The following is a 21,592-nucleotide window of genomic DNA, read 5'->3' on the forward strand; positions in this document are numbered from 1 at the left end:
TTCATTGGGACATTACATGCTGCATTCAGTTAAAATTCTAACGCCCTATGGCATGGCCTCCCAGCAAAATACACCACAGGCTCCCACACACCTTCACCAACCCATGTCAGTTGGCTTCTAGCCAGCAGGCTTTACAGTCTGGCCAAGGCAATGTCCAGGGCAATGAGGTGGGGTCAGGAGTGGGCAGTGATGAATAGTTGGTACTGGAGTGCCAATTTTGGAGACTAAGTGAGTTTACAGAAACCCCACAGAGGAGCATGCGGAAGAAACACCTATTCTGTCTGCAGCCAGCTATCCTAGACTTAAGGCCAACAGCCTCAGACAGATGAGACTTTTCTCACGCAAGGACCATAACTCACGCGTGTCACCTTGCCAGCTGTAGGCTTTATTTGTGAACACACTCTTCTCCATAAAAATTACAGCACACCTCTGCTCACCACCCCTGGAAGCCACTACTTCACTACTTGTTTCTGCACAATTACCCGGACATTGGGAGCATGCTTTGCAGGAAACAGAAATTACATCAGTGCTGCCTAACTCGGTTTGTTTATCATCCTAACCGAGCAGCAGTTCAATTGTTCAGGCACCAAAGTGGCCAGAAAAACGTGCTTCAGGAAACTGGGGGAGAAGAAACTTTTCAATCAGTTCCTGAAACACTGTATCTATGTAAAGGGCAAAGATACAGACTGTAAATTTTTTAAATCGAGTCAAACAAGTAGCAAGAAGGATCTCTAGCATCTAGAGACAAAAGCCCCTTTCCATAAGCTAGTTACCAAACAACTTCTGTCATGCTCAAGGTAGGTTATTCTCTGGCCAAGGCAAGATAATATGTCATTCAGAAAATTGCACCAGACAAACATATTTTGCTGCTTCTCTGGTTAAAGCATAATTTTGGAGGTAAGTCCATAAATGACAAACTACTCTGTGTGTGTGTGTATATATATATATGAAAATATATATATTTTACATCCCAATACCTATAATAAAAGACTCAAATCACAAAGTCAACAAGTAAAATAATAACACAAAGGAAAAATATTCCATTATTTGTTGCATGAAGCAAAAGCTGTTGTGACTTATACCAGCATTATATAGAACTGTCAGTCTACTGAGAACTTCATCTACTCTGCTCAGTCCAGTTACTAAGAGCTCAGAGATGACCCACTGCAAGATTTCTGCAATATTTTACATGCTACAACTTCCACTTCGCAACTTGTTGTCAGATGCAAATAGAGAACTGGAATATTCACGGTAAAACTGGCTCAAGAGTATCTTGAGTACAGTAGCTTACATAATTTTTATATTGGTTTAATCAAAAGAAAAACTTTAGTCAACATTTGGAAGAGCTCTGAAAATGTTCTGCTGATTATAAATCTGTTATGATTGCTTTTTTGGCAGCCAGATTAGGTTTACTGAGGCATTAACAGGAAAGAAAACGAAAGGCAGGAGGCAGCAAAATGAACACTCTCATAGACAACACAGCCAGACCAGGACATAAAGAAGGAAACGATGCAGTAAAAATGTGACGTGGATGACTGCTCAGGCCTAGGTGAGGCAGCTGTTATGCTGTGACTGCAACATACCATGCTGAGCACACATTCAGCGTAACCTTGGCCTCTTCCTTCCCATCTGCAGTAACCATCTCACATTACTGTTTGGTTTTAAGAGCTGCAGGACAGGCATGGCCTTTGGGATGCATGTCTGGCAAGTCAGGTCAGTCAGTCCTACTGTAACACGAATCCAAGGTATCTCCTAGCAAGTGACAGATCCTGGGATCTTCTTTATAGCCACTGATCATGAAACAGAACAGGAAGCAGATTTTTTTTTTTTTTTTTTTACTGCACTATTATTCTTCACAGGCCAGTGAAGGTAAACTTCATCTACTGGCTTACAGTTGTAAGGTTTAGTACAGAGATGTGTTTAAAACTTGAGAAACCATAAGAGCTAGACTTTGAAGGTGTGCGTTTTTAGAAACATTTTTATTAAAAAAGGAATGCACTTGTACAACTGAAAATTTCCATAAATTAGAAATGTTGTGTTGAGTTTGCACTAACTCCAGAAGACCTAAGACAGGGTGGAGAGGCAGTCTTCTGACCTTGGCCAGAAGCCCAGCATGACCTTTCAAGATGCGGTGAACTCCATTCAGCAGTCACATTCCCACAGCTTTCCTCACTTGAACACCGGAAGAATAATTCTTCTCCAGGCTAAATAAAGTGGAAAGGGAGGAACTGGGCTAGCTGGAGGGTGGGGGAAGACTCAACACTGGGTAGAGATAGGATGGAGGCTTCTGTTGACAATTGGTTCAGTCCTCAAGCTTGAGTCTTAACTTTTTTGCAGGCTGGCAGTGGTGTTTCTTCCTCCTCAACCTTGCGAGGCTTCTTCACTGTGTACACTACCCCACAGGCACTCTTCCGAGTTTCTGGAATATACAAGCAGAAGCTACAGTACCTCAAGAAAAATGACACTAATGCATTTAATGCATCCTCATTTCAGGTGTCCATGCCCCAAAGCACAGTTCAACATGTTTAACAGCCAGCCAGTCAGCACACACAGCAGGTAAGCAACCTGCATGGGCAGGAGCTGGGGATAAGCTGCATTATGGAGTGAGGAAACTAAAGGGGGAAATCCGATGGTGGGTGTAAACTACAGCAAACATAAGGGAAAACTGAGATCTGCAGGAGCTGAGGGGCTCCAGACACACAAAACTATAGGAAACCAGGCTTAATCAGTTCAATAGTCACAGAAGGACACATTCTTGAAGCATTGTCAAAAGCATTTCTGAGCAAAACATACTGTTCTTAAAAAAAAAAAAAAAAAAAGTATTCACATACCCCAGGATTCTTAAACAGACTATGCTGGCACAGCTATATTGGCAGAGGCTCCCCTATACATACCAAGTAAGTGGCTTTATGGTATTCAAGAATATTTTAATTTACAGAACCCTCAGCATTACCATAGAATACTACTGTGTGATGTTATCAAACTCCTCACATGTTTGCCAAACAACCTAGTGAGCCCAATCCAATTTCATTACTACTCCCGGGAGGCTTCTTTGCAAAATTTGAGGTAGAAGATATTCCCTACAAATCCTCAGTTAGCAAAGAGGCTCTGCAAGAACCTTGCCAAAATATATTGACTTATTCTGGGCCAGTATTCCTTGGGGGACAGGGAAACGACATCTGCTATTTAATTTCACAGATAATACAGATGACGGTCTTGAGAAATTCCACATGAACTTGACAAAAATTCTTCCAATACACTGTCTCTATGTAGATGAGTAGCAGGCTGGAGGAGGACCCTGTTCACAGAAATGCCCTCTCCAAGAGATCAAAGCCACCTGCTGTGAATTACAGCAGGTTCAAGACCCACCTCTACTGAAACAAGAGATGCAAACCAAATTCTACTGCGCATTTGAAACTTAGAGCAACTCAAGTTGTTGGGAAGGTGACTAGAAATCATATTTACCCAAGAAACTTTGACAGAGGCAGAAATTAAGAGCTAGATGTGACTACTCAGTCACAAAGTTAAACTGCCATCAGAATAAACAAAAAAAAACCCCAACATCAAGAAACATTAAAAACCAATAAATAAGCATGTGAAATGGAGGGAAGAGATGGAGAAATTGGTGCTACAGTGGAAAGCAAGGGTCTAAACTGATTGCTAGAATGCAAATTGTGGCATCTCTTTGCTGCACTGACACCAGGACACAAAATACAACTGAAAACCTTTTGATTTCCAGTGCAGGGGGCCACACACTGAATTTCCACTTTCTTAATATTAAAAACAGGCAAGTAGAAGAGAGCTACTGTGAGCTGCCTCTGCTGAGAGCATAAGGAAGCAAGTTTTGTTTCATCAAAACACTTCAAGCCTTTCTACACTATACGAAACATTTTTTTCTAAGCAGCAAGCACTCAGGGTATTTGATTTTGCATCAGGTTTGAAGTGGTCCACACTGAAGAGCAAGTCAGAAATAGACCACATAAAGAAGCATCAGAAAGGGACATGGCAAAGGTTGCTTCTGCACTCATGCTGAAAGAGGGTAAACGCAAAACACATGCATCCCAATTTTCTTGAAGTCAATAACGTAGTTTCTGCTGATGTCACCGAGATCAGCATTCAGCCCTTTCTGAACCAAGGCATAGTTTCACTACAAAGCACAACAGGCAGATCTGTGTTTTGGTTAAACAGTTGATGACTCGTTAATGTAGTTAAGCGAGTACTCCAGTACAGACAGCACTGTCAGTTCAGCCACTGATTTGCTAACATGGCAACAAGGGAAAACAAACTACCCTTGCCACACAAGCTCCTCTTCATGCATTGGACAAGGGAGCTAAAACCCCAAGCTGACTTGCTCTATAAGGTCTTGGAGCTTTTGGAAAATACACATTAACACAAACTTATAGTTTAACAAATGCACGTTACATAAACAAGCTTGCGTGTGCTTTTCACTTACCTCCATGAAGTATGGTGGCTCTGCAGTTGGTAGACACAGCTGCCTTGGCTTCACTTTCTGACAGGCCAAACAGCAAACCTCTGTCACCTTTGTTCAGGATCAAAACACACAGAAAGGAACAAACAGAATAGGGAAGTCTGTCTGCATGATACGTTTACTAACTCTACAAATAACTGGGAATTAGCAAAGCTGTAACTCAAAGTGACATTTTGCATAAGGTTACCCAGAGGCAGGAAATTGAGGCACCCAATTCTCCTGGCTGCAGTTCCCCAGCAGCCCTCCTGGAAAGCTCCTGGCAAAGTTGCTTTTTTCCAGACAAGAAGCTGTACTTCTGAAAATAAAAGTCTGTCAACACAGGAACATTTTTATATGCATAATCAAGCAGAAAAATTACCCCATTGAAAACTTTAGTTTTGGGGAAAGGGCACTGTCGAATACAAAAGCATTATGCTGAAAAGTTCCCAGCCACCTTGAGCAGGGATGACACCAGATTAGGTACCTTAATTTGGGTTGAGCTTGACTGCTCTTTTAAGAAGGAAGGAAACATTGTGCATAAAATCCTTCCAGGCCGCAGACCCTCCCACATGGTTCTCACGATTCAGAGCACACTCCTCCCCTTCAAGGGACAGTTCAAATACGCACTTGTGGGGCGGGGAGCGGTGAATAGTAAAAATGCATCCGAATTCCAAAAAGAAGGGGAGATAAGACACTCTTGGTTTCTAGAACACAACCAGTTATTTAACAGCACGTATGTAACTAAGGACTGGAAAACTCAGAAATTTTTCTTCCTTAATATAAATATGATTCTATAGCTGCTTCTGCCAAAGATGTGGCACTTTGGAGATCATAAGTAATAATTTCTGATTTGGTTCACAGTTTCCATAGATTTTTATGGGTTTTATTCATTTCTCCACTTACACCCAACACAGTATCAATGCATATCACAACAAAACATATCTGTAGCTGAACAAAGACATTTCTATTTACAGTGACTGCTCATGCCACCCCATGACCAAGACCTGTTGCACCTTCCACACCCACTTAGAGCTCTGATTCACTGGTCACCAACAAGCATCACTGTATAAAGTTCAAGGAGTGTAAAGGACGGAAGTATTTCGAAACCACTTTGAACTTTCACATGTTACTATTAACTGCTGTCTTTGACTTGGAAAAAGGATACAGATTAGCCACGTCGTAAGGACCTCGTAGTTCTAGAGGCTAAAACAAAACAAAGAAAGTTGGATATGTGCATGCACCCTCTCACAGGCTGACAGGGTGTGAGCAGGCAGGACAGGGCTATCAGGAAGGCAAGGTTAAATGCTACATAATAGCAAGCTGCTGAAGATGCACTCGGAAATCAAGCAAACACTGCTATTTTGGAAAACAAGAGTCCCCATCTGGGAGAAAACTGCCATGGAAAATACCACAGCAGGAAAAAAACCAAACCAAACCAAAAAAAAACCCCACCCAACCAGACCAAAAAAAAAAATCCCAAACTCCACAATACAATTCTTTGGTAAAACAGATTGATTAAAAAAAAATTACAAGATGGCAATCACATTTAAAATTACAATTTTTACATGTTTAATATATAACTAAAGCTGTATTTTCAGCCACAGATAAATCCTCAAATTGTTCTGACTTAAAAAAAATAAATAAATTTGGGACTTACCCTTTCAGCTGCACTAGATATAACAATGTTCTGGAAAACAAAAGAGAATAAACGTTCATCTGTCAGACAACATCAAGAAATGAAAAAAAAAAAAAAAAAAAAAAATCAGCCAGCAGCAAAGACTTTATGAGCATTAGCTAAGTTCAGGCTCAGAGCCCAATTAAACATCAAAGTATCTGATGCTCTCAGATGAAGTGAACTCTAGCAGGGTGTGGATCTTAATTTGGGGAATAAACCCAGGTTATCTCCCTGTCCCCTACAGAGAAAAGGGCACAGGGACAAGCCCTCCCTTGCAGTTACAAACCTCTCACAGACAGATGTGAGTTGAATAACCACTGTACCTTTTAGAGGGACAGGCTAAGCAGTAAAATGTCAGAGTAATGGCATTAAGCAAGCACCTATCAGCCTGTATCTCTCATAGTGGACTTTAAAGGGACCTTAAGGGTAAAGAAGAAATGCAGAGTTGCACACACTGTGTTAAGAAGTGCCCCCTTTATTTATACTAGCTGAAAGAGGCCCAACACAAAGGACAACTCAGCCTGAGCTGTAATAGAAATGGACATAGAAGAGGAGTCCAGGATCCCCCAGAAGCAGGTTACAGATAGTGCCTTTAGACAGTTTGGTGCTCCTAAATTTTCAGCTTACTCTGCGTTGTGGTGCAATTCAATCCTAACCTCAGGGCTCGTGCTGGCCTTAATCAAACTCCCGCTGTTTCGGGAAACCTGTCTGCAGCTAGGCACTGGCTGCCAATTCATGCCATACACTCACTTCCCTCAACACTGGCACCCCTGTGAAAATCACCAGGCAGAGACACATCCTTCTCCCTTCTTTCCCAAAAGCTTTCTGCAGAACAGGTACGTGACTGCTCAGGGGCTGGCAGATACCACAGCTCAGCTGCCAGCACTCTTCTGATGTTAAACCTCCAAGGATGCTCACCCAGGGGGAGACTGTTTTGTACAGGTGAAAACTTTGCAGCAGCAAAAAATTCCTTGCACCTTTTATTCTACTGAATAAAAGGCTTTGGGAATTCCTGCTTGAGTGGGTGGGAATGAGAATTGTACTGAGGCAGAGAAAGACTTTCCCTCTCTGCTGTCAGTACCACCAACCCATCATATCACCTCCAGTTACAAGGTGGGGCTTTTGATCCCTTTGCTGCACTGTTTTGCTTGTCCTGCCACCTCCCCAGCACAAAGAGCAGGGCAGACACTGGAAGAAAATGCTCTGTACACAGCTGGAACTCAACACATAAAAGAACTATTTGCATGGAAATGACTGCATGTTCATACTGTGCCCAAGGTTTCCTCATGTGCTGAGGAGGAAAGGATGGGACAGACAACTCTGCCTCAGCATAAGGAAAGCCAGAAGCAGAAGCAATACATACATCAAAGTGACTGAACAGCACACATCATAACGGAGCCTAGGATATTTCTTTATGCATAGTTCACCTTTAAAATGACTGCACTATGGATCCCAAGGATGCTTTTGAGCTTCAGTGGTGCTGACTGCAAGAGTTTGCTGGGAAAATTCAAATCCCCTGCTCTGAGCTGTAGCAACCAACGCCTGTCTCCCAGGCTCAGAGAAGCTCCCAGAGCAGCTGTGCAAGCCATCTTGAACCAGCACAGGATCATGGTTCGCTCCTGTGCATTGGAGATATGCTCTGCCTGGATCAAAGGCAACTGGCTTCTAGTTAGGGGATGGGTAAGATGGGAGGAGAAGACAAGAGCAGGCAAGAAAAGCACTGCTAGCAAGTGAAGGAGAGGCAGGCAAAGGCAAATTCAAGGGAAGGGCTAAAGGGAAGAACTCAAAGGCAAAACATTATCTCCCCAGGTAAAGGAGACAGCAGCTGTTCAGTACACTGCTTCAGGCACAGTACCCACACTCAGTTACCAAAACATGCGAGGTGAGGGACTGTGGCTATGCATCCCTTCTGTCTGGCAAGGCAGGCAAGTCCCTCCCTCATTCCCTGCACATTTTAACATGTTTTAAGGACTCCGCTCAACACCAGCTGAGGACACCAGTACATTTCTGGAAGTTTCTCTGCCCTACTACAACAGAGGAGGAACAGAAGGATCCAAAAGCTGCTACAAGTTCAGCAACTATAGATTACAGATGGCGAGAGCTGTGTGCCAGGTGCCGATGCAAGCAGTCTATGAACCAGCCATCCCATGTCTTGTTAAAAAAAAAAGGCCTATACATAACTGATGGAGACAAACTGCCAGTGAGGGCTAATGACCATCTCTGCTGGCCCAACAGGTATTGGAGGCAAAAAATAAAGGCAAAAAATAAAATACAAGCTAGCAGTGCTCTTCCAGTGCCTAACAACAACTTGTCATGCCCAGCTCCAGCTGATTTACCTTCTGGGCACAGATGATGCACTAGATTGACAGATGCAGAAAGAAAGGGCACTGTGCACAGACTGAGCACCCGAATGTCTCGCTCGCTCCGCTTGTTGATGCCAACTCAACTGGTGCTCTCCAAATCAACAACCGCATGAGAAGCACACCCTTAACTGCACAGAGGAAAGAGAAGCACTGGCAAAAAGGAATCCCAAAGGAAAGGGGGTTTGTGCCTATGTACCTCATCTCCAAGTCAGTATTTTGTGCAATTAACTCCCAGAGCTGGGCTTCTCGGGAAAGGCTGTGCAAATACTCACTTTCTTCTGTAGCATGAAGGGAATTAATCTGTTTGACCCACTCTGCTGTCCTATAAAATAGACTGCCATGCCTGAGGGGAACTGAGGTAATGACAGATCTGCTTTTAATTGCCCTTCCATGCTGTATATCCCACTTCAGACTAGATTTGCAGGGTAATGCCAATTTAGGCTTCTCTGGACTAGCTAAGTGTGGCAAAGGCTGTTTCCAATAAAGGTGGTGGGAGCTACAATCTCTTTAAACTTGGATATGTATTATGATATGCTTCCCTGTTAAAAAAAAACATGGCCTGAGAGGACCTAGCACGACAGGCAGCTAAGATTGATAGCCTGGGAGGAGGTAAGGTATGAAAGCAATGGATTACAGGCATCTCAGCTGCAAGCATTACTTCTTCCTTGGGTTTCAGTAGCAGGGAAGAATGCAGTTGATCTGACTGCAGCAAAGCCCTGGCTGATAGCCAGCTAGCTGTTAGGTCTGTTTTGTACACTGGGAATTTACTAACCATTTAACAAAACAACACTTCTACTTTTTTCTTATTATTTTCTATCCCCCATATTCAGGGTATACTATCAAAAAAGAGCTTTTGGTCAATCAGAAATATGAAATGGGGGATTTTAAAGAGATACATGGACTTCAGTTCTAATGCAAACCTTAGATCTCTGGCACTTCGCCCCAGCCCTGCCTTTTGTTTTGGGTATTGCATATCATAACAACAGATAGGTTGTTCTGAAAAAAGAACCTAACAGTTTGACAACTTAAGAAGAAAGCATGCAGTGGTGCATGGCTGGAAGTATCTGGAGCTAGAATAATTGTGTCCTTGTATTAGTAGGCAAAGATTCAGTCACAGCTTCAGAAACCCCAGCGTCAAACTCATTTAAAATGGCTCAGTCTGTACAACTCCAGAAGAATTTGAACTGAATTAATTAGCTTGCTTTCACTTTGAGAGCTTACCTTTCCTTTGCAGATCTGCATCAGGCTGATCGCATTTGAAATTGTGTATCTTCTCATTGTGGAGTCTTTGATGGCAGGCGCGTAAAGAAGTTCAAAGCAAATGCCTCGATCTACTGCCTTCGCATGAAAGAGAGTGATCAAAAATCAAAAGGAGAGAAGCATAACAATCTAACAACTGCTGTCTATTATTGATGTAGCTTGTTCTCAGTTTAACTGTGTTATATATGAAAAAATTAAGGTGGAATTGTTCCAGCAAGAGCACAGCATAGCATGAAAGCAGCAGGGCGGAAGGTTTCACTGGACACCAGATATGTGTACTTGTTTCTTGGGATGACAGATAAATGAGGTTTAACAAACAAAGAAATACCAGCCACTTATTAGTTGTAATTGGCTTTCCACTCTCACAGAGTCGAGAAGACAGGTAACCACTGCTGGTCAGAAACAAGTCTTGAAATTTTGAGGACTCTCCTCCTCTAGCCCCACAGCCTGCTGTAAGGAAGACCACTGCTTCCCACAGTACCCACACCTTGCAGATGAGGAATTTGTCCTTGCATAAAAGCAGCAATGAGGACCCTTCTCTCCTGTCTCACAGCATACTCTGGTATTTGTGACAATGTTAAACAACAGTGAGTCACAGGAGAGGTTCCAAATAGTAATACTGATTATATTTTCAGCTGCTTTAAAATCTTTTTCTATCTGTCAAAGTACCTCACCAAAAGCCTAGTATTCTTGTTTTTGCAAACACACAGAGAAAGGTTAGGCAGCTTGCTATAGGACACAGTGAGTTAGCAATAAAGACACAATTCAAAGCTAGGAGTTTTTTGTTCCATGGCCTATACTACATTTGCCCAAAACGTTAATCTGTGTTTTATACTCATATTATTAAAAAATGCTGCAATGTTAATACTGTAAGAGGTTAATACTGTAAGAGAGTCCAGTAACTGAATATGGATGGAATTAAACCAGCTCCCTTCCATGCACAACCTCTGCATGCAAGCACAACAGAAGCTATGTATACATCAAAAGTTTTACACAGAACTGGTCCAAGATCTGCAGACAAGAAGAGAAGCCTGAATTTATCAAAACCAAAACAGGTGATGGCAAGACACCAATTTCCAGTCAAGCAGATTTTTAACCTCATCCCCACCACTTCAGCTGCTTGCCAATCTGTCTGTCTGGCATCACAACAACCAAAACTGACTGCTCCAGGATGCACAAAACCAGTCTGACAGACAGACTGCCTTGAAGCTGGGAGTATGGAAGCTGAGGAGTAGCTTGTAAGGAAAATGACTCCAAACATAGGGCTCCAAAAGCCACCCAGCTCCTCACCTGGGTCAGCTGCTGGAGTTTGAGGCAGCTAGGGTACTTTCAGACAACATTTCATACAAAATTGTTATTCCAAGTGGAATGTTGAAATTCCCAGTCTATAGTAAATTCCAAAGTATTACTTCTGTTTTGGGATTAATTCTAGTTAATTTTTAATTTTTATTCTAGGTCAAACTTTCTGTAGAAGAGGAAGTAGGATTTCTAGCCAATTCCAAATTTAAATTTTTAAGCAGTAAGGACTACATCAGCCAAGAATGCCCATATGGAATGAACCTTGACATATACTCAGAGGAAAAAACTAGTTCACCTAAGAGCATGTTCAGATTAAGCTTTCTGGCAAACCACCAACAGCAGGCAGAATTGTATTAACAAAATATTTGATCCATGCTGATAGTCATCTTGTGTCCCACAGCAGATATTTAGCAATTCCACATTTGGTTCATTTGCCAAGACATTCCTTTGTCTAAGTATGGATTCAATACAGTTGTCCTCCAAATAACTGGCACAACACCCTTGTACCAAATTAACACTGTCATTCACATTCTCCTGTCTTTTAAATCACGGGGCTGTTTATCTATTCTGACACAGCTGTACCACTTATGGTTTGGGAAGCAGCTTAGTCAGCAATCACACCACATCTCACTGCTTAGCATAGTAGCGGCCTTAAGGCTCTGTTTCCATTCCTTGAGAACACCACTTCTGCCTTCTTAAGTGGGGGACAGGAAGGAGAAAAAGAAAGAACATACATCACTGTGTATTAAATGCTGCAGTGGAGGCCTTGAAGTGAAGGACATCTGAAACAACACTATACATTATGCAAGAAAATAAAAGAACCACTTGGATGGGAACGGTGGGAGGGAAATGGTAGGGAATTCAACTCAGACTGACATTAAATACAGAATTTAACAGCAAGAAAACAATTTAGATGTAAATTTACCATATTCACAGGGGGCCTTCGGAAGTAGAATGGCAGCTTTTCTGTTACATTTATGCATACCAGATCCACATCCAGAGTTGTGCAAGCAATCTACAGCAAAGAAATAGGAACAGATTATTAGATATGCCAAAAAATGCATAACCAACTTTAGGTGCACTAATATTCTCCTTCATTTCTTAATGCAACAAACGTCTCTGCGGGGTGAGTTCAGTTTTAAAATGAAGAGGTACTATGCCTTGCAGGTATGCCAGTAAAACAGCAGGGCTACAGGTGCACAGCTTGAGCATTTTAGGCTTACAGTCCAAGCCTTCTCTCACTTACAGAACTACTTTTCCAATAAAATAATGACCAACCCAAAGGCAAGACTTACTGCTTTGTTTTTATCTGACATAGCACATGCACAAGCAATGGCAGCTTTTGGCAAAAGAACTCACAGCTAATGAAGGACCCCTGTTTTCAAAGGGAACAGCCCAGGAACTGCCTCTTACTCCATCACTCTCTAATTCCAGTGTAGCAACTGTTTTCACAATTAATTATTTTTACCAGAAGCAACTGAGAAAAAACTGAAAGAAAGGCAGAATGTTAGACAGTGACTGGTGGTGCCACATGCCCAGTACTGGGAGCCAATACACAGGGCCTCACTTTCCTGCCTGGGTGGGGAATGTGCAGCCCTTCCTGAAAGCCACATCTCTGAAAGAGGCTGAAGATGGCACCGAAGGTTATAGTTTAAAAGCTTAGCTTTGAACTCACACCACAATTTACAGCCTGTATTAAAGATGGAAGGAATGAACAAAGGGTGGAGAATCTCCACACTGACATACAGAGAAAAATCAAGTGCACACAAAAGGGAGCCCTTGATTTACATATAATCTCATGAACACAAGATATGTAGGAATTATATATGCCTACCCCGTAAAGATGATTACACAGCGCCAGATTAACGTCTGTAAGCAGCATTGTAACAAAGAAGATAAAATAGGTCTGAAGAAGTTGAAAAGGAATTTTCTACGTGTAGGGGAACTCTCTGCATTCAGAAACATGCCAGCAACTGCTCCAAATACACCTGGGCCAGGCGCCAACCATTCATTCCTCCTTACACCGGCACGAAAGTGGTGGGGGTTGCGAGGAGTCCCAGGGCTGGGCTGCTCTAATGCAGGGCAGGCTATTGCTTTGCAAACTAGTCTTCTAGCAGTTTGTTCACATGAAATTTGGATGGAGATAAGAGCAGAGGCCCAGATTTAGGAATGTTTCTTAGCTGCTGATACCACTCCCTCCTAGGCAGGAGGGCCACAGCCCACATGCAGGCAATTCAAAGATCCAGCAAACCACAAAGTTTTTGATGTTAAAATGTCTCTACCAGGCCATTCAGACTAAACTTTATCTTCAGGCCCTACCTTTACCAACTCTGTTAGGCAGGACACAGTTAGAATCTATTGTATTGAATTAGACTTGCATGTGTAAGTTTAGCCCTACTACAGCCAGCTTTACTCCTTTTCTTATGTGGAGTACAAACCACCATCTAGACAGAGGTGATTTATGGGAACATGTGCAGAGCAAATAGCTCTGAATCATATCCTAGAAGAGATGGCAGTGAGGCCACAGGAAATTCAGGAAGAGAGAAAGCTGAAAATGAAGGAAAGCAAGAATACACATCAGAAACATGCAAGTTGCCCTATGTGATGAGAAAACAAGCCTTCCTAATCAGCTCCAGAAACACTGGAAAACACTTTTCCATTTTGCAAATTAAGCACAGTGGGAAAGCGAGTGACCCAAATCCCAGGATATCTACAGGATTCCAGTGACAAGAACATTTCAGAAAACACCACCAAGGAAAACAAAATTAAGAGTCATACTTCCCCATAAGGAGGAAGTCCATGGAAAGTTGGAGAGGAGATTTCTCCAAATACTCCAATGTTCACCCTAGCTTTGGCTCCTGGACAAGTCACACATGCAGGCAAGTTAAGGTTACCCTGCCTGCTGAAAGGATCTGAAGTGCAAAAACTTCATACAGAAAGTGATATGCAGCAGTTGCACAGCCCAGTGCCTGCCTGGCCACACTGCAGGCAAGAGCCCCATCTGCTGGGAAAATCCAGACAGCCAGAAATAAATACATTCGCCACTGCTTGGATGGCCTGAAGAAATATTTGGCAAACATTTTAGGAATAAACATTAAAATTTTGCTTTGCACTACATCCTCAGATTTATATGAGAAAGTTTTTTAGACACTGGTCATCTGCTAATTGCTTACAAACAGCAGGCAGAACCAACTAATGTCATTAAAGCAGTCAGAAATCTTAAGAAGCAAAATTTTTGAAAAGCAACAGGCACAGACCTTATTACTGGCATGGAGTAGGCACTCCTATTGCAGCCCAAAACAATCCTCTTGGGAGACTTAGAGAAGGAGCATGTTCTACAATTATCTTGGCAAACACAGCTTCCTCATACCCCTGACGATATAAATTATTTGGAGAATTTGAGTACATCTTTCAGTACATATCACTGCCACACTGGGTCACAGAAAAGCTTCCGTGGCTCGTGACAAGAGGGCACAGACTGGTTTTGGGCCATGCTAAAATTAAGAGCACATCTCCACTGGTCATGTATTTCTTTTAGAAAAACATGAAAAATCCTGTTCTATGGAGAATAATCCAAATGCCAAATTGTTGGTGGGAAAGATGATGCTCTCAAGGTAATGTTGAGTTACCAACAGCCAATTTTAAAATATAAAGTTAATTTGTGGTGCAAGACCCACCCTAGAAGGCTTTATCCTTAACAGTGAAAGATCCACGAGTGGCATGAGCCAGAGGTACATGCTGAACCTCCATGCGTAATGTCACTTGCACCAGATTCCCTGTTCATACCTCCACAAAATTGACACAGCTCTCCAAAGAGAGTTAGAAAACCTAAAATCTTTAAACAAAAGACAAACACACAAATCTGCCTTGAATGTGAACACGTAAGGATGAAGTCTTTCACCTCATGCAGTTTGCAAGAAACATGCTTGGGTTCCCTCCCCATCTTGAAGTGCTGCCAGCATAGAAGCAATGAAGATAGTCTCATCGACAATCCTGCTTCCTTCCTAACACACTGACCACCACCTGCAAGAGTGTCAGCTTAAACAGTCGCTATCTGCATTGGCCTGCCCAGAGCACAGCCATCTTCTCTGTGCCAGCACAACTATCCACGTGGCTGAATGCTGAATCAGAGCGGGAAAATGGATCTGCCTGCAGAGTAACTTGGCACAAACTCTAGTTACTTTTCAGCCAAAAGCATGTTCCTCAAACCAAACTTCCATGCAGCTAAGCAAGCAGCTTCACCAGCAGAGCAGACACGGACCTGCAGAAATGAGCGGCTGTTTATGCCAGCTTAAATACTGCTGCAGCTGGATGTCCAACTGCAGCAAAACTCACAATATGGCTAAAAAAAAAAAATACGGACCCTTAAATGAGAGAGTGCCCCGTGCTGGTTTTGGCTGGGACAAAGTTAATTTTCTTCACAGCAGCTAATATAGGGCTATGTGTTGGTAATCCAGGGATGTTTTCGTTACTGTTGAGTAGTGCTTACACAGAGTCAAGGCCTTTTCTGCTTCTCACCCCATCCCACCAGCGAGGAGGCTGGGGGGGGGGCACAAGAATTTGGGAGGGGACACAGCGGGGACAGGTGACCCCAACTGACCAGAGGGATATTCCAGACCATATGACATGCTCAGCATATAAAGCTGGGGGAATGAGGAGGAAGGGAGGGACATTTGGAGTGATGGCATTTGTCTTCCCAAGAAACCGTTACGCATGGTGGAGCCCTGCTTTCCTGGAGATGGCTGAACACCTGCCTGCCCATGGGAAGTGGTGAATGAATTCTTTGTTTTGCTTTGCTTGCGTGTGGCCTTTGCTTTACTTATTAAACTGTCTTTATCTTAACCCACGAGTTTTCTCACTCTCACTCTTGCGATTCTCTCCCCCATTCCACTGGGCGGGAGTGAGCAAGCAGCTGTGTGGGGCTGAGCTGCCAGCTGGGGTTAAACCACTACAAGCCCTTTCCCCCCAAAACAACACAGCATGCTCCTGCTGATTACCTGGCTTCAGGTGCTTGTTTAAACACATGATAAATCAATTGAGCTCACTTGAGAGGCGAGATTTTACATTGTTGCCAGAGACCAAAAGAGGTGGAGAGTGGCCCTCAAAAGTATTTTACAACTCTGCCTCTCTCTCACCCCCAAGAGTCCTAAAGTCTTGCAAGGGAAATAAAATCAGTCAGAAATGAGTTTCATTAAGCTGTAACTGTTATAAATAATGCTTGAACTCTTCTTCTGAAAGATTCTTTAAAGTTCACCTTCTTCTACAGCCTCTTCCTTTGTACTTGGACAAGTTTTCAAAAAGGAGGGGAAATAATTTAGAAAAACAAAACAGAAGAATATAATTTTTATGCGTCAGAACAGGTACTCAGCAGTACTAGAAAGCAGCTTTAACCTATTTAAAAAAAAATAGACTCAGTTTTATACCAACAAGCTCTCTTTGAAAGTAAAAAATTCTGGCACTCCTCCAAAGAGATTCACATTTGCTTTTGGAATCCCTGTGCCTTCTTCACACTGCTTTAAACTGCACACCTGCTTGCTGCCTGCCAAGGCTAACAGAGACAGGATGCTTCCACCTACTCTTCCAGTTCAGAGTTAATGTTATTATTTATGAGCTTGCAACAGGTCAGCCATCACAATTTTGGGTTTTGTAAGAAAAACATTCTGACAAAAAGATAACTTGCTTCCAGATGTTCCACTCGATCAGACCACTCACATCAGCTGTTACCAAGTATTTGAGAATAATTCAATTAAAAATATGAGAGAGACAGAGATAATGAACACCTATCACCCAACAAGCCAAGCTGAGATCATTCTGCCTCAGATGGTGTTTTAAAACTAGGAATTTTTCTGGTAGGAAGGGTCTATTCAAGATATAGCAGCTATGGATAAAAGTTGGAAGACAAAATGATGCTTGGTGCTGTTAGTAACGGCTGAAGAATTACTGTACATCACTGGATTTAGGTATCACCTCTAAATAGTAAATGTCTTCTTCAGTCAAACACCAGAAATGGACCAAACCAGTTTATGGTAAAACACACTTGCAACACCTTGTTTTTCTAAAATCACAGAAGTGACAGAGTATTCGGGGGTTTGTTAAAAATATTTGCATTTCTATTAACATAAACCAATGTGAGAAACTACAGCGTTGGGCTAAGGTCACCAATTAGTTCTAGCTAAAGTTTTGAAAATTATTCACACCCACTATTTTCTCTCACTAGCACACTTGGAGGGCTACCACTGCTACAAATATCAGCATCTGTTCAGTAACACTGATACAGCAACACCTTCACAGACTCACAAATTTTGTGGAGGCAGTTTTCAGTTGCAAGTTTGCTCTGAACAGCCAGGATAAAATCTGAGTGAGAAAAAGACTGTCTGCCCTTCAAGTACTTCCCCTGAGGCTGCTCTACTCCTGTACGGCCTCAATGGTTTTCTTGGCAGGCAAAGTAACAAACATATCATGAAGTCACAGAAGTGAAGCTTCTCTCACTCAACTTGAGCATCCAAAACACTCAAAACTAAACAAACCCAGAAATCTCAGTCTGGCAATGGAGCAAGGGCTGTTATGTTTAATCAGGCATGTTTACTTTTAGAAATTTTATTTTATCTGTTCGTAAGATGCTACGACAACTGGAACTAGTTCTGTCTCGTAAGCTTATGCTCCTCTTTTGATTTAAAATAAAGAAATAAAAGGAAAAATGAAAGAAAAAGAGATCAGCTATTCATTTGGATGAACTTCCAAGAGAAGACCTAAGACTAAAAGGAAGAAGGTAACTCTCAGAACCATGTTAGTTCCACTTTAAAATCCTCCCACTTTCCCTGGCATTTCAGGGACCAGGAACAGTTAGTGCTAACAGAAGAGAGCAAATGTGTTTTGGGGAAGCTGTCAGAGTCTGAGAACTTAAAGTTCAAGACAGAAGTTTTCTACATGCTGATAGTATGTATATATTAGGAAAAAAGAAGGATGTTTTCTCTCCCAACTAGAGAGGAGTGCTCAGTAGAGTACAAGACACACAAAGGAAACCACAGCACGGGCATACAAGTCCATTCGTGAGGTAGATGCTTCAGACTTTAAGCAGCCACCTCAAGGCCTTGCAGCCTCCTGCAATCTCTCCCAATGTTCTCAGTCCATCAACTGACCAGGCAGCCTATGTTGCTTAATTAGCCCCACGACATGCAGGCCTGTATAAAATGGGAAATAAAATCAAAACACAGCATGTACTCAGATTAGCCCAAAGCACTAAAAGTTATTGAATGAGCATTACTGATCAGATGATTGTACTTACATGGAACAGTTTCTCAGTCTTCGGAAATACTGCTATGATGTCATATAACCTTATATTCGCAGATGTTGATCTCTACAAAAGGAGGAAACAATTACTACCTTGAATTCTGGCAGATGCCAAAGCTATGCACAATGATTACAACCAAAATAATGAGAAGAAAATCCCTTTTTCACTTTAAAGTACTAAACAAAGCCAATAATCATCCAATTACATAGTGGGTCTCTGCTGTGAGCCATCCTGTGAAGTCATTCATTCTCATTTTGAGGCTTGTCCCACCCTCCTAGTAAGGCACTTACACCTTTTGCTTCAATCATGTAGCACTAAAACATAAAACAGACACAGGGCTTGCTCATGGTCTATGCACAGAAGTCCAGCAATCAAAGAACAGAACGGAGGACCAGAACTGTTGTCCCATACTGACAAATGATCAACAGAATCCATATGCAGTCTTGTAAGTCTGCATCTCTTCACAATCACATTATTTGCTAAAGATGCAAGCTGAGAAATCACTGTTGAGTGTCTGTAAAATCCATGAAGTTCTCCCTATACAATTCCCAAAGTTTCATTCATTGAGAAAAAGAAATAAAAATTGGAAAATTAATATACTAAATATACTTACCAAGAGATTACAGTGGGAAGGATCAGAAACAACAAGTGTTAGCCGAGTTAAGACTTTAATTCTTTTAGATGTCCCCTACAAAAAAAAAAAAAAACAAAACCAAAAAGAGTTAAAAAACTCCAAAGCAAAAATTTGTGGCGACTTTCACTCTGTCCACTATAAAAAGAAAATAGTGCCTTGTTCATATTCTTGCCTATACTAATTTTCTAAACTCTGTAGTTACACTTCCCTATTTTATATTGATCTGTTTGATATTGTATCCGCCCTTTACAAAGAACGACTTACTGTGTTTCTCTGAGGAAGGATCAATAGAAAGGAAAAATAAATAAATAAAGTAAAATTATGCAGAAAAACTCAGCATGTTTTAATACTGCTATGGATCCCCAGGCAGGCCACAACTGCAAGCAAAAGCAGTTCCTGAATTAACAAATATCAGTGATTTGAAATACAGACTTGGTTCATTATATCTGAATCTCGCTCCATCAAAACCAGGAAGTTATTTCCAAAACTCAAATTTCAAGAATTATACTGTAATTATCCAACTACAAGAAGATTCAAAATTCACACGAAGCAGTTTCTTTAATAATTTTTAAAATAATGAATTGACCCTACTCTAACGTGAGTATATCGGTCTCCCAATGCTGGGAGTTTGTCCATTGCCTGATTGTTAAAATTTCTCTTTTTTGATTAATATGTAATACACAAAATCACATATACCAATACACCAAGGTAAAAAACTTAACTCAGAGTAATAATACACAGAATGAAATTGGACATACTTGTACAATAGGCAAAGATGGAAACAACTCCAAAGGAGATACTGGCTTAACGATTTCCTTAAAAGAGAACAAACCAAAGTTATTCAAAATGTCATGGGTTAAATTTACAATATAAACAAAAGCTATGTTCCAATCCTAAAAAGAAATTTGCAATGCTAACAAAACTATTTCCCAGGGACAATACATGGACTGTATTAAAAGTTCACTCCAGGGCAATTATACTGAATTATAAAATGGGAGTTCTGTTACAAATGCAGACATCTGTACTTGCGTCTAGATGTGCATTCTGCAGATAAAGCTATTAGGGAACATGTAATAAGGCATGTAAGTTTACAAGACAAAACACACTAGGAACAAACAACTCCAACAAAAATTACCTGTTTCTTTTCTTTAAAATCGATGACATGATTAAGAGCAACTGCAGAATATCCCACTGAAAAAGCAAACACATAGTAAGAATATTTTGTCCGTTAAACCAATGGAAACAAATCCAAACAGAAACCTGTTAAACACTCATCACGTAAATGTCTCAAAATTAATAATCACATGCATATTTACCTTTCACATTATTTTTTTTCTGAAGATAAATTCATCTAAAAGTGGCTTAAAAAAAAAAAAAATTCTGTTTGCCTTTCAATACACCCCAACCCTGGCAACACTTACTTGATGGCAGAGCTTTATGAACATGAATACTTGGGGTTGGGGTCCCCAAAGATTTTGCCCTAGTTTGGTCCTGTTGATGACTTTATTTGGGGAAAATGGTTAAGGACATTCAGGATAGTTGTTAAAACTGCAGAGAACACAGAGCCAGGAGAGATACAGCTACAGGAGAAGGCAAGGTGAGCACTCAAAATGATGCTGACAAAACTGACGGAAAGGTCTCGTTCGGGAGGGACCAGAGGAAGATGATACACTTGCCAAAGACAAATCACCCCCCAAACACTGGACAGGCAGCACCTGGCTGTACAACAGTTCTGCAGAAGAAAGATTTAGGCCCTAAGAAACCGCAGGCAGAAAAATGGGTCCACGTTGGGAAAAAACAACTGTTACACTGGGATAGACAGGCAGAGACAGAGCCTGCAAGACACAACACGAGCTTTCCTTGCTCCTCAGCACTGGGAAGACCTCAGTCCTGGTCACTTCACTTGCCGAAGACCGCAAGCTGAGCAGGGAGAGCGGAGAGGAGCGAGGGGAACCGCGACCCGCCACGGAGGCAGATGGAGGGGTTTAGCCTACAGGGAGCGAAAACTCGGCCTAGAGACTCACGCTGCGCCCACGCCAGCCTGGCGGAGCTGCCGCTCGCGTCCTGCTGCCCTCCTGTCCGGGCCCAGCCCTCCCCAGCTCAGGCCCACCGGGGCGGCTCGGCTCGGCTCGGCACTGCACCGCACCGCACTCCGGCCCCGACTCCGGCCCCGACTCCGGCCCGGGCCTCGGGCCGCCCCGCCGCTCTCCCCGCTCCCGCCGCGCCCGCGGCACTGACTCACAGTGCGCTGCGGCCTCCAGCAGGCTCTGCAGGGACTTCTTGTCCGGCCCCTGCGGCAGGTTCAGGTCGGCGAAGCCGGCCATGCTGCGCGGCGCGGCGGGGCGGAGCGGGGCGGGCCGGGCCGAGCCGAGCCGAGCCGCAGCCGGGCACGGCACCCGGCACCGCCCCCCGGCGGCCCGCGGCAGCCTGGGGCTTGTAGTCCCCTCCAGTCCCGGGCGGGCCGGGCCCCGCGGCCGGCAGGGCGGGTGTCGGCCTGGCGGTATTCGCCAGCTGCGTTTACAAAACGGCAGCAGCAACGAAGAGGGTGTTTCACATCATCGCGGGTACTCTTCGGCCGGGGGTGCTCCACCAATGCGATGAG

General features: G+C 42.7%; 1 protein-coding gene across 2 annotated transcripts; it reads right to left on the reverse strand.

The window, feature by feature from the left end:
* Positions 1-1,960: 1,960 nt before the first annotated feature.
* Positions 1,961-21,366, reverse strand: RPP30 (ribonuclease P/MRP subunit p30). Of its 2 annotated transcripts, XM_030030999.2 has the most exons (11): positions 21,233-21,365; positions 20,126-20,181; positions 19,749-19,805; positions 18,970-19,044; positions 18,351-18,422; positions 11,991-12,080; positions 9,728-9,844; positions 6,126-6,155; positions 5,634-5,671; positions 4,454-4,533; positions 1,961-2,419 (listed from the first exon to the last, which is right to left on the reverse strand). In XM_030030999.2, exons 1-11 carry the CDS (start codon positions 21,312-21,314, stop codon positions 2,310-2,312), a joined length of 807 nt encoding a protein of 268 aa, XP_029886859.1. In that variant the 5' UTR covers positions 21,315-21,365; the 3' UTR covers positions 1,961-2,309. The 2 variants fall into 2 exon arrangements, 1 of the variants encoding a protein (XP_029886859.1); XR_005933586.1 differs by lacking the exon at positions 1,961-2,419 and having other exon boundaries at positions 4,454-4,540; positions 4,677-5,671; positions 21,233-21,366.
* Positions 21,367-21,592: the final 226 nt, after the last annotated feature.

The sequence above is a fragment of the Aquila chrysaetos genome, chromosome 11 (genome assembly GCF_900496995.4).
Source record: "Aquila chrysaetos chrysaetos chromosome 11, bAquChr1.4, whole genome shotgun sequence".
In the NCBI taxonomy this organism is placed as follows: domain Eukaryota; kingdom Metazoa; phylum Chordata; class Aves; order Accipitriformes; family Accipitridae; genus Aquila; species Aquila chrysaetos.